This window comes from Durio zibethinus, chromosome 14 (genome assembly GCF_047325235.1).
Source record: "Durio zibethinus cultivar Kanyao isolate XHJ-2024 chromosome 14, ASM4732523v1, whole genome shotgun sequence".
Taxonomy (NCBI): domain Eukaryota; kingdom Viridiplantae; phylum Streptophyta; class Magnoliopsida; order Malvales; family Malvaceae; genus Durio; species Durio zibethinus.
In genome coordinates, this window is record NC_143175.1 from 5,044,373 (window position 1) to 5,056,042 (window position 11,670).

Sequence of the window (11,670 nt, forward strand, 5' to 3'; positions counted from 1 at the left end):
ACTTTTTGGAAATGAGAATTTTTTATTTTCCTTACTTTCCTCTTTTGTATATTGTTGGAACTTTTAGAAATCTCAACAATCATGTTATATGAATCAAATTAAAAAATCAAATTACAAAAAATAAGAATTTAATCAAGAATCTTATTTTTTCTCGAACCACTCATTCCCAGTTTTTTTTTATTTGTTTATCTTTATTAACAATTAAAAGTCCCTGTATATTACTTTTTTATTAATATCAAGTGTGTTTTATATTATATATTTATAGTATAAAATTATTGAACTGGATTAGTGGAGCTAGGCTCGAGCCTTAATATTAAAATCAAGTTTGGTCTGAATTTTAAACGGGTTTCATATTTTTGATCAAGCATGTTTAATGAGTTTAATATTTTTGTTTAAATCTTTTAAAAAATTGAATGTTTTTTTAGATTTAGACGAATAATTCAATCAATCATTAGACAGATCTAATATAAAATAATTTCAATAAGTATTTACTACTTTTCTGAAATTTCTTGTTGACACTGATATGGATTCTGAGTAGTCAATGAAATTATTCTTTATTTCAAAACTCTTTAATTGATTTGTTTTAAAGGAAACAAAACTGGAAAGCAAAAGAATTGAAATAAGAAAAATTCCAATCTCAAACCTAGACTTTTGCCAATTTCTCAATATTCCAATCTCAATACTCTTTTGTCAAATGAGTGGGATCCAATTATATTTTGGCCGTCCATTACTCCACAACAATTTTATACGAAAATGAAAATCAAGCAAATATATATTTCCAGGTCAATCACTCCACCGACTCCTACAGCAGGAAGAAGAAAATTCAAACGAATTCGTTTTCGCCATATATGTCTACCTTTGTTGGAAGAGTTATATAACAGGTACCAAATGTTGAATTTAACGAAATTTAAGAATTGTGGAGCTGAGGGCCACAAACTGAAATACTTAGGACGTGTCCGCTAATCATGAAGCTGGGGGCCACAATAATTTTCCCAAGAGAATGAGTAATTACTAGAATCAGTTTCGATTATTAAGGCATAGGAATATAAATATTGAGAATCCAAAAACATTGTCACAACAACCTCCAAATTTGCTATAAATTATGCTTTTGGTTGAACTCATCAAGAACTCCATCAGACCACTACCCCACTTACAGAACCATCAACTTTGAACTTTAATACACCAAAAGGAAGGGACTCATTGCAAGGTTTCTTTATGGATGAACAAAAATATCAATATCATTAGCATACATGAAAAAAAAAAATCAGAGATGAGGATAAGACAGAAGGCCATTTTCCTTTACGCCAACCAAGCCAAGCGAGTTCCGATTGAACCAAAGAATTGATTAATCCTATATATTAATCACTCTTTGACTAAACTCTGCATCCTATACAAGTTTCTTTGGGATTTGAAGAAAGTATGAACAAAAGGCATAGAAAATAAACTAGAACATTTGCTCATCCATCGCAACTGATCAAGAGAGTTGCACTTGTCATCTGGCTCATAATCATATACGAGGTCAATACCGGATTCCATCACACATAAATCCGAAAGCACCGTAAGGCTAATATGATCACCAGCTTCTAGTTCATTGCCCCTAAATTTCCAACTAGTTAACCAATTTATGCAATTCTTGGTTTCAGGAATTCCAATAAAATGTTTAGAATAGGTCCACTTTGTACCTTTGGTCTCGTTCACGAGTTCAATTCGTGGTAAAAATTCAAATGTTTCATCATTGTGGGCAGCAAGAATGAAAATCGATTTTACCCAGCTAATCTTTTGCCTAGAGTTTGGGGGCACTGTAATTGAAACCTTAGACGGCCTGTCAATCCCAAGCAATGGAAGATTATTAACAAAAGGATCAGCAGCTCGAATTAGGACACAATCGTGTAATACCTGTAGCATTGGATTATAGAATAAGTTATAAACAAAGGAAAACAAAAAAAAAAAAATAGTGGTAATATATAAAGTGAAAAACTTGGAAAGTGAAAAGGGAACCTGAGGGGAAGCAATCATTTCTGATTCATTTGAATAATTGCAAATTTGCACTTTAGCATTATCATAGGAGTCCAAACTTAGTAAGTCTTCAGTTAGGTCCAACTCGATATTTCTTGTTACATGTTCATTGCCTGAAAGATGTGATAAATAATGTATTGTTGATATATCAACATTAAAGATAATCAAGTATTATACATATCCAAATGTTAATTCTAAAACTGTTAAAAGATATTGATTTAGATATCCGTAATTTTATTATCACTAAAGTAAGCTGTATGAACCACTCGCATTAATGTATAATCAATTATCCTTCGTTTTTATATAAAACTATGAATTTCAAAAATATTAAATAAGTGGTTTGTATAGATATACAGTTGAAAATTCAACCTGAAATTATATAATCTTATTTATGATTATATTGTTCAAACACAGTACTCCTCATATATCTTATACTTAGGACATTTTTTCCTTTCCTTTTTCTTATGTAAAAAGAAAAAAATAATAGTTCGTTGTAGTCAACAGATAAAAGCTAAAATTAAAATTAAAATGTTAAATACTCTCACTTTGGATAAAAAAATGAAAACAGATTAATTAGTATTCCTTACCGTCATACTCATACCTGAAACATAGTGTGGAAAATCATATTCATCTCTGATGTTGTTTTTTGATTCACATGTAACACCAAATTCTCTAACGTTGATATGAAAATTTGATACTGTGCAGCTCACAAAATCGCCACCTTCCAACAGGAAGCCCATTGTTGGCCAATGGATTAACCATAACATTGTTTTATTGTTGGTTTCAGGAATTCCAATGAAATTAGAGAAATACCCCCGCATGATCTCCTTGGTTTCATTAAAAACAAAAAGATTTGGTTGATATTCGTAAATTTGATCAGTAACAAGAGAAAAAACGATGCATAAGTTGAAGCAACTTATCTTTTCACCAGGATGAGATGGTGCTGGTAAGGAAAAAACGATCCGAGACCCTTTAGTACGATGCTCAAACCAGATTGGAACTTCACTTCCTATAATAAATGTGCTAGTTATACCACATTCATGTATTACCTGATCCATCAAAATCGTTAGTTAATTAGGAATATATTGATCAAGTAATATCAGCAAACAAACGATGACAAAGGATATAAAATCTTAAGAGAGATGGGGAAAAGACCTGTGGGGTAGCAACTATTTTTGTGTCTGTTAGGTAGTTAAAAAGTTGCACTTTATTGCCGTCAATAGAATCAATGTTGAATATGTTTTTAATCTGTTCCACTTCAAAGTTTTCAGTTGGTTCCAACTTGAACACGCCTTCAACCTCAGCTAGCTTTTCACACCCCAAAATAATACATCTTTTCCAAGACATTAGACATTGTGAACTTGAAAGCACGTGAGTTAATGGAGACGATGACATGTAAATCCCAACGACTGGACTGAATATTGGAAGCTTTGGAATCAGTTGGAGCTCTGAGCAAGAAGTTAGTAGAAGTTCATCAAGCTTCGTAAGGCTACTAATGCTCTTAGGCAGGCTATGGATTGGATTTTTACTTAAATTTAAAGAGTTCAAGGAAGGTAAATTGCTAAAATCATTGGGAATGACATCAGCAGATAGTTTGCAACTTTCAAGACTCAACTTTACCAAAAAGCATGGTAAAGATGCCCAAAATAAACCCAATGCTTTGCTTCTTTTCAGTGATAGCCAAGACATCCACGATTTTGATTGACATATGGCAGTTTCATTTAAATTAAGCACCCTTAATGATTTCATATTTTCCAACTCTCTAGGAATATCATCAAGTCTTGAGCAACCGGATAAAATAAGCTCTTCAAGAGACAATAGCAAACCAATTGTCTTTGGAAGTTTCATAAGGTTTTTGCAACCTCCAAGGCTTAAAAAAGTAAGTTTCTTTAGCTCACCAATGGATTCATCAACCTCAATCAACTTTATGCAATCTCTGAGCATCAACTTCTCCAGACTTGGGAGTCCTAAAAAGTTTGGGGTTTTGAGAAGGCCATGCGAATGATTTAGATTAAGGATCTTCAAATTTGGAAGACACTGTAAAAAAGAAAAAGAAAAACTCTTTTTACAAATGTGTTATTGCTTCCAAAAGAAAAAAAAAAAGGAAAGAGAAATTAGTGGTTGTCACTTATCATACCTCAGTATCCTTCCAAAAATATTTTAGGTTGCTGTTGCGCATGTCAAGAACAAGTAGCCTCCTAATATCAAAATCCGTTGGAAGAGATTGTAGAGGAAATCCATGCCAGCGCAACCATATTAAACCTTTGGGGAAGTCTTTGAAGTCTCCTTTAAGTTTTACATAATCTAACTGGAGTAGTTTAAGTCTCTGCATCTTTGCAAATGCTTCAGTTTCTATATCAACCTCATTTGACATGACAAATCGATATTTTGAATGCTTTGCAAAATGTAGACCTGTAGTTGTCCTTCTAGACTTGTTTTCTAGCAATCCTTGTAGGTCAACAGTGAGAGACTTAATTGTTTTGGAACCCTGGATCAGAAAGAGTATCTTAAAAAAAATTAAAAAAATAGTTGTATGATAAAAGTTAAAAACATACATACAAGAAACAAGTAGATTAAAATAAAGTCTTACAATTTTTTCTCTTATTACATTGAGTGCATCCTTATCCCACAACCTGCTGCGTTTTCCAGGATCAAAAGATTCTTGGCGAATAATTTCCTTTCCCATATCTCTAACCATTTGATGCATCATTAGCTTGTTTTTTTCATTAACAATTAGGAGAGATCTACTTATGAGATTTTCAATTCCAACTATTGTATAGAAACCACAACCATCTAGAATTGTAATTGTATAATCTCTATCCTTCCCAATGAATAAGCAAGCTATATCAAGGAATAAATTTTTATCATGATCATCCTGAAGGGAATCATAGCTTACTCGTAGAATCTTTTGAATTCTGCTATCAGGGATTGCTTCCAATTTCTCCAATGCACTTTTCCATACACTCATACTTTTGCCAGAGAGAGAAGAACCCAAAACTTGAAGAGCAAATGGAAGCCCAGCGCAGTAGTTGACTATATTGCTTGCATACTCCATAAAACTCTCAGTTATAGAGTTGTGGCCGAAGGCATACCAGTTAAAAAGTTGAAGTGATTCATTGAAAGCTAATTCTTTTACTTCAAACACTTTGCTTAAGTCTCCGTAACTGGATGATTCTTTCAAATCAAACATCTGGGTAATAGAAGGACCACATAGCAGATGTCGACGCCTACTAGTTAGGATGATTTTACTTCCTGGAAAAAAGGATATTCGCATTCCAAATATTTTAGTTATGTTTTCCAAATCATCGACATCATCAAGAACAATAAGAACTCTTCTACAACATACAGCTCCGTTGATCTTAAGAATTCCATCATCTGCACTGTGGATTTTGTTTGCTTTTCCCTTAAGGATATCTGAAATAAGTTGTCTTTGTAAACGAACCAAGCCATTGCGCTCTTGAGTCGTTTCTCTAACATCAGAAAGGAAACTATAACCTTCAAATCTTTGGATGTTTTGATTGAAAACAACTTTGGCAATGGTTGTCTTCCCAATCCCTCCAATTCCACAAATTGTTGCAATGCCTGTGTTATGTGATCCATCTTCTTCTATCCACCAATTAATGCGTGTCACAAGAGAATCTATTCCAACTAAATAAGAAGGGACGTATAAAGCGGTGTGATAGAGCTTATTTTGAATCTGCTTAACAATATCTTGAATAAATTGTGACTCATGCCTACAAATTTTAAAAGATAAGTGTTAAATTATTCAACATATATGATCAACCTAATACATTTTAAAAATTAAGAAACAAACAACATAAATTAATAAACCAATGCAAATTTTAATGAAACTTGCATACGATGAGACATGAACTTAAGATTTAAAAGTCTTAAAACCTTTTCCTCTTGAAGGTCTAAGAAAAGTTTGTTGGTTTCAATAAAGTTACATCTTTATCCTTAGTCATTATAACTTTTTTCTTCTTGTGAAATTTAATGTGGAATAATATAGGATATACTAAAAGGAATTTGACTCAAAAGTTTCTAAAGGCAGTAATAAATATGTTATTAATACAATTAAGGCAAGTTCTACCAAGTGGGAAGTCTTAATACAAACCTAAGATGCTAATAACTTACTAAGTATAGAGCCAAGAAACCAATCCAAAAGATAATGCAATGTCCCAACAAAATCAAGACAATCAAAGAGCTGAGAACATAAAAACGCATAGCAGCAAAAACCAAGTGAGAACCCCCTATAAAAGAAACCGCAACATTATGCTAGAGTAAAATAATAAAAAAAAAAAGAATTGAATAATATTTTCATTCGACTTCCAACGTTTATTGATCAATAGCATCAGAAACACAACTAGCTACTGTTATGATCTACCGTTCCTCCTATTCCTGTTCTATAAGTTTATTGATAATTACTCATTTTCATCTGCAATTGGGGCTATTTACATTTTTTTTTCCTAGACTTGATGAAAAGGAATTTGTTTTCTTATCCTCAAATATTAAAATTTCACTAAAAATTAACAAAATAAAGCCCCAAAAAACAGAAAACAAAGCCCAGGTTTACAACAATTCAGTAAAAAATCAACCTCAATCAAAGATCAAGAAGAAATTATTGAAAGCAAGTAATAGCAAAAAACTTAAAATTACCTTTTTCTTTGTTTAAGTTTCTACAAATTTGTGTTGTATAGGACTTAAGAAGAACTGAGGCCTTAGAAATTTTGCTTCAAACTCTAAAATTTCAAAAACCCATCCATAAGCACTCCATGGGCGCGGGTTTAGGGCTGTGGTGGTTGGATTAAAGAAGAAATCAAAGGAGCCATAGCATGCATTGAGTAGAAGCTGGTTGGCTGCCATGGCTGGTTTGAGTCGAGACAGAGTGAGATTTTGAAGGGTGCAGACAAGGGTGGTTCATTTGCACTTTTAATTGCAAGAAAATTTTGGATGTAGTGAGGAGTTCCATTGGGGTTAGGCTCAGTTAATGCTTAACCAATAAAAAATTAGAGAGAGCAGTTTTGGCAATTTATTTTGATTTATAGATTAAGAAATTTATGATTAAAGGGTTTATTGGAAATTTAAAAAGAATATTATTTTATAATTTAGATGAAAAACTATTAAACGATTAATATATAAATTTCATTATTTATTAGCTTTGATTTTTATTAGGATTTTATTACACGTTTTATTATTTTGATATTTGTAACGTTGGGATTTGTCTTGAATCTCAGAATCTCACATCGAAAGTTAAGTAAGTTTGAATTTGTCTTGTATCTCACATCGAGAGTTTAGTAAAAGTATAAAGGGTTTCACCCTTATAAATAAGATGTTTTGGTTTTAGTTTAGTAACCGTAGAGAGTTAGACACCAAGAGAATAGCTAACTGAGTAGGTTATTAAAGGGTGTAATTGGGTTTAAGGGTTAAGTTTTGAGTAAGGAGTTTTAGAAGACTTTTCTCTTTCTAAAAGTCTCACAATTGTAAAGATTTATTTGATAGTGGATTAGGTTTGGAGTAGGCCATTTTGAGTTGGGCCAAACCAAATATATTTGTGTGTTCTTATTCTTGATTTGAGCTTGCTATTTTGTGTGTGGTTGCTGCACGTGAGTGTTGTTTTTTCCAACATGTAAGTTGTTAAATTTTTAAATATTAATATTTTACTATAATATGTCAAAAAATTGTAAGTAATTTTTTTTATATAAATAAAAAACTTAGATTTTTATTAACTACTTTAAAAATAATAAAAAATAATTTTTATGATTACAATTATAAATATTATATTTGATAAAAAATTTTGCAAATGTGAAAAAAATTTACGATCACAATGATTAAATGCAATATGACATAAAAAAAATTATACACAACCATAATTTAAATCCATAAATTATGATTTAAATTCAGAGATTAATTATTAATACCTTTAACTCTATAAAAAAAAAAAAGTTTCGTTCGTATACTATTATTAGAAATGTAGATATCATTTGCAGTGATTATAGGAGGATTAGGAACACAAATATTAACCTTAAATCCTAGGTACTCATCATAAGGCTCGTTTTTAACCTTAGATTCTTTCTACTCTATTTAAAGTTTTTATGTTTCTTCTTCTTTCTAAGATATTTCAATTTATTCTTGTCGATAGATTATAAGCACTCATCATCAGACTTGTTATTAACATCACAGTCGTCTTTGCTATCATCAACGACATCATTATCATCATAAAATTCAATAATAAGTTTGAAGAATTGGCGCGAATCACAATTATCCATCCATATAAACCATCTCAACACTTCCATTGTTATCTAGTTGAAGCATACCATATCATTGCAAAACTCACCTAACATTTTCTTTATCAAGGGCTTTCTTCACTACACACATCCAGATTAACCAATAAATACTATCTTGATCTAAGATTGCATTAGTATCCACTGAAGATTCAGCAATACTTAAAGATTTCTTACAATCCTTCAAAAGAAGGGGATTAATATTCTACATGTTTTGTAAATTCTTCGATCAATGATTAAAGTTAGAGAAATAAAGATAAATACAAATCCAAGTGAATTTCGAAAATAATCTAAAAGAACGATTTGACTAATCAACTATAGGTAGCTCAACTTGAGGACTCTCATTGAACCTTTTCATTATCAAGCAAAGTGTTCTTATGGGTAGGAATGTTGGAATTTTCATATCTAAAAGTTAATATATGAATGTAAAAATCTTGAAATTTTGAAAAAAAAATCTCTCAATAAATTGTTATTTTATTAGGAAATAATATATAATAAGTTTAGATTTTGTTATGATTTTATTGGTCGATGAATTATTTGAAAATTAAATTTATTTAATTGATAAATAAACTTAATGGGTAGAAGTTTGTGGTAAATAAAATTTATTGGTAATAAAGTAATTGACTCTATAAATATAAAGTATGTCCTAAGCATTAAAATTTTAAGAAAGATGTAATTTTTATGTGATTTGTAAGTGCGAGATGTACTTTTTTGTGAAAGATTAAAGAGGTTATAAGTAAGTGAGAAAGAGTTGGGGGAAACGTTAAGTTTAGTGAGATAAACAATGTTCCATGGGTTTAAGAAATTAGTTTTGACTTTTAAAATGAAAGGTTGGTAATCCCGACTCATGAACAAAACACCTCTGTAAATAAATAGAAAGAGAAGATATAAGAAAGACAAACATATTCTATCAGGAAAAAATTCAAAAAAAAAAAAAAGGAAAGAAAGACAAACATAGAGAGACATATACACATACATGAATCTTATACTACCTGCAGAATTTTTTTTTAAATACTACCTACTTAGAATATTAAGCATAAAGAATTTTAAAATATGAGATAAAAATGATTAACTACAGTAAATAATCTAAACTAATAAAATGTAAATAGTTGAATTAGTATTAACGATTGGTAAAATTATAAAAATTTTAAATAAAATAATAAAATTACGAAATATTAAAAAGGATATATTAATAATATTAATTTTACTTTTCCAAAAAATTAGGATTTGAGTTTTACATTTTAAAACTTTTTTGGTTATCACTGAAATTTCAATTCAACTTAAAAATCTTTTATATCTATTTTTTTCTCTCCTAAATAATTATACCTCTAGTATGCCTACTTTTTAATGTATTCAAGCAATATACGACAATTTGAATTGCAGCTTTTTCTATTTTCTCTTCTTCTGAAATTATTTAAGTAGTTAATAAATTTGTTTCAGACTTTTCAATATGGATCTATAATAATAGACAACAGAATTAATGTCATGAAATAATGGACAATTAGGCATGTAAATTAAATTTGCAACTTTTAAGAAGGGAGTATGCAATATAATATGGAACTTGATTAGTTATATACATATATATATGTACCTATCTTGTAGAACCATGCCTCCAAAATTCGCAACTTCTTTTAAAGCAATCCTCCATCTTTGTACCATGTGCATTTCGGATTTGAAACGCTCTTCATGTTTGGCAAATGCTTCTGCATAACTTCCTGTCTGCTTTTTGACTTGGGTTGGATCGACATCGTAGAAAATAGGTAAAACAATGTGTTGAGAGGATTTCTTACATTCTAGTATCTTCACAAGTTCGTTAAGACACCATGTTGATGCAGCATAATTCTTTGAAAATACAATGACAGAAATTTTTGATTCATATAAAATCGCCTTTTCAATTTCATCATTTATATTTTTCCCTCTCTCAATTTCTTCATCATCTTTAAATGTGTGAATTCCTGCTTGCACCAATGCTGTATAAAGATGATCTGTGAAGTTTTTACGCGTATCTGTACCTCTGAAACTCAAAAATACATGATAAGTACATCGAGAAATTGAGGTGGAGGCTTCATGAATCATCGAAACAGCCATGAAAAAAATCCTGCAAGAGAATCAAGATTAATTGGTACTTGGAATAAAAGTAGAACAACTTAACTATATGTTATCAAAGAGATGAATGTAATAAGAAAAATGAAGTCCTACTATATTTATATTAGAAGAAAGTCTTAGCTTATATATATATATATATATATATATATTTGAACTCTTTATTAATATTTGAAGGAAACAAAAATATAAATGACATAAAAATTTTTCGATCTCATACATTTGACTTCGACTTTTGCCTTTTTTTCAATATGCCATTAATCCTAGACAATGACTTTGCTTTTCTTTTTCTTGACATGGACATGACCTAATAATTTTCAAATGTGTGGGATCCAAATACTTTTGCCGTTCTCTTATTCCACACCAATTTATACGAAAAGAAAATAAAGCAAAGTGGGTCAATCCCTCCACGAATCCACAACTCACAACTGGGTGAAGAAAATTGAAATAAATTTATTCTCTAAACGTCCACCTAATTAATTGGAAAAGACGTCCACCGAAATTGGAAAAGACGTCCACCTAAATTGAAAACAAATTTATTTTCAAATAAATTTGTTTCAATTTTCTTCTCCCAATTGTATGATCAATTGGTTTGGTTGTGGAGGGATTGACCCACCATAGATTGGAAATGTATTTGCTTGATTTTCTTTTTCGTATAAATTGGTGTGGAGTAAGAGACGGGCAAAAGCATTTAATTAATTTAGATCCACTAAATTTGTTTCAATTTTCTTCTCCCAGTTGTATGATCAATTGGTTTGGTTGTGGAGGGATTGACCCACCATAGATTGGAAATGTATTTGCTTGATTTTCTTTTTCGTATAAATTGGTGTGGAGTAAGAGACGGGCAAACGCATTTAATTAATTTATAAATTGGTGTGGAGTAAGAGACGGGCAAAAGCATTTAATTAATTTAGATCCACTAAATTTGTTTCAATTTTCTTCTCCCAGTTATCTGATCAAATGGTTTGGTTGTGGAGGGATTGACCCACCATAGATTGGAAATGTATTTGCTTGATTTTCTTTTTCGTATAAATTGGTGTGGAGTAAGAGATGGGTAAAAGCATTTAATTAATTTAGATCCACTCATTTGCAAAAGATAAGTGATGTTCAGGTCAAGAAAAACAAAAACAAAGTCATGGTCTGATTTTGGAATATTCAAAAAAAGGGGGAAAATATCTAGGTACGAGATTGGATTTTTTTTTTAATTTCACTTCTTGCTTTCGAACTTTGTTTCCTTAATTAATAAAGTAAAGAGTTAAAAAAATCATAG

The 11,670-nt window shown here is 30.6% G+C and overlaps 1 protein-coding gene across 10 annotated transcripts; it reads right to left on the reverse strand.

Annotated features, from left to right (window-relative positions):
• Positions 1-1,152: 1,152 nt before the first annotated feature.
• On the reverse strand, positions 1,153-10,474 carry LOC111294330 (disease resistance protein RPV1-like). Of its 10 annotated transcripts, none has more exons than XR_016327430.1 (8): positions 9,889-10,474; positions 4,607-5,750; positions 4,154-4,504; positions 3,172-4,053; positions 2,618-3,065; positions 1,999-2,129; positions 1,683-1,822; positions 1,323-1,597 (listed from the first exon to the last, which is right to left on the reverse strand). XR_016327430.1 is itself a non-coding variant. In XM_089743286.1 (8 exons), exons 1-8 carry the CDS (start codon positions 10,383-10,385, stop codon positions 1,584-1,586), a joined length of 3,681 nt encoding a protein of 1,226 aa, XP_089599412.1. In that variant the 5' UTR covers positions 10,386-10,474; the 3' UTR covers positions 1,323-1,583. The 10 variants fall into 10 exon arrangements, 7 of the variants coding, with proteins under 7 accessions (XP_089599410.1, XP_089599409.1, XP_089599415.1 ...); XM_089743286.1 differs by having other exon boundaries at positions 1,683-1,896; XM_089743285.1 differs by having other exon boundaries at positions 1,453-1,597; positions 1,683-1,896; positions 4,154-4,522.
• Positions 10,475-11,670: the final 1,196 nt, after the last annotated feature.

Excerpts from the sequence above, each read along its gene's own strand:
- LOC111294330 (XM_089743283.1), bottom strand. The coding sequence starts at position 10,385 with ATGGCTGTTTCGATGATTCATGAAGCCTCCACCTCAATTTCTCGATGT. Across the intron at positions 4,523-4,606 it reads ATGTAATAAGAGAAAAAATT|ATACTCTTTCTGATCCAGGG; the intron begins GTAAGACTTTAT and ends ATTTTTTTTAAG. Across the intron at positions 3,066-3,171 it reads AAATAGTTGCTACCCCACAG|GTAATACATGAATGTGGTAT; the intron begins GTCTTTTCCCCA and ends TTGATGGATCAG.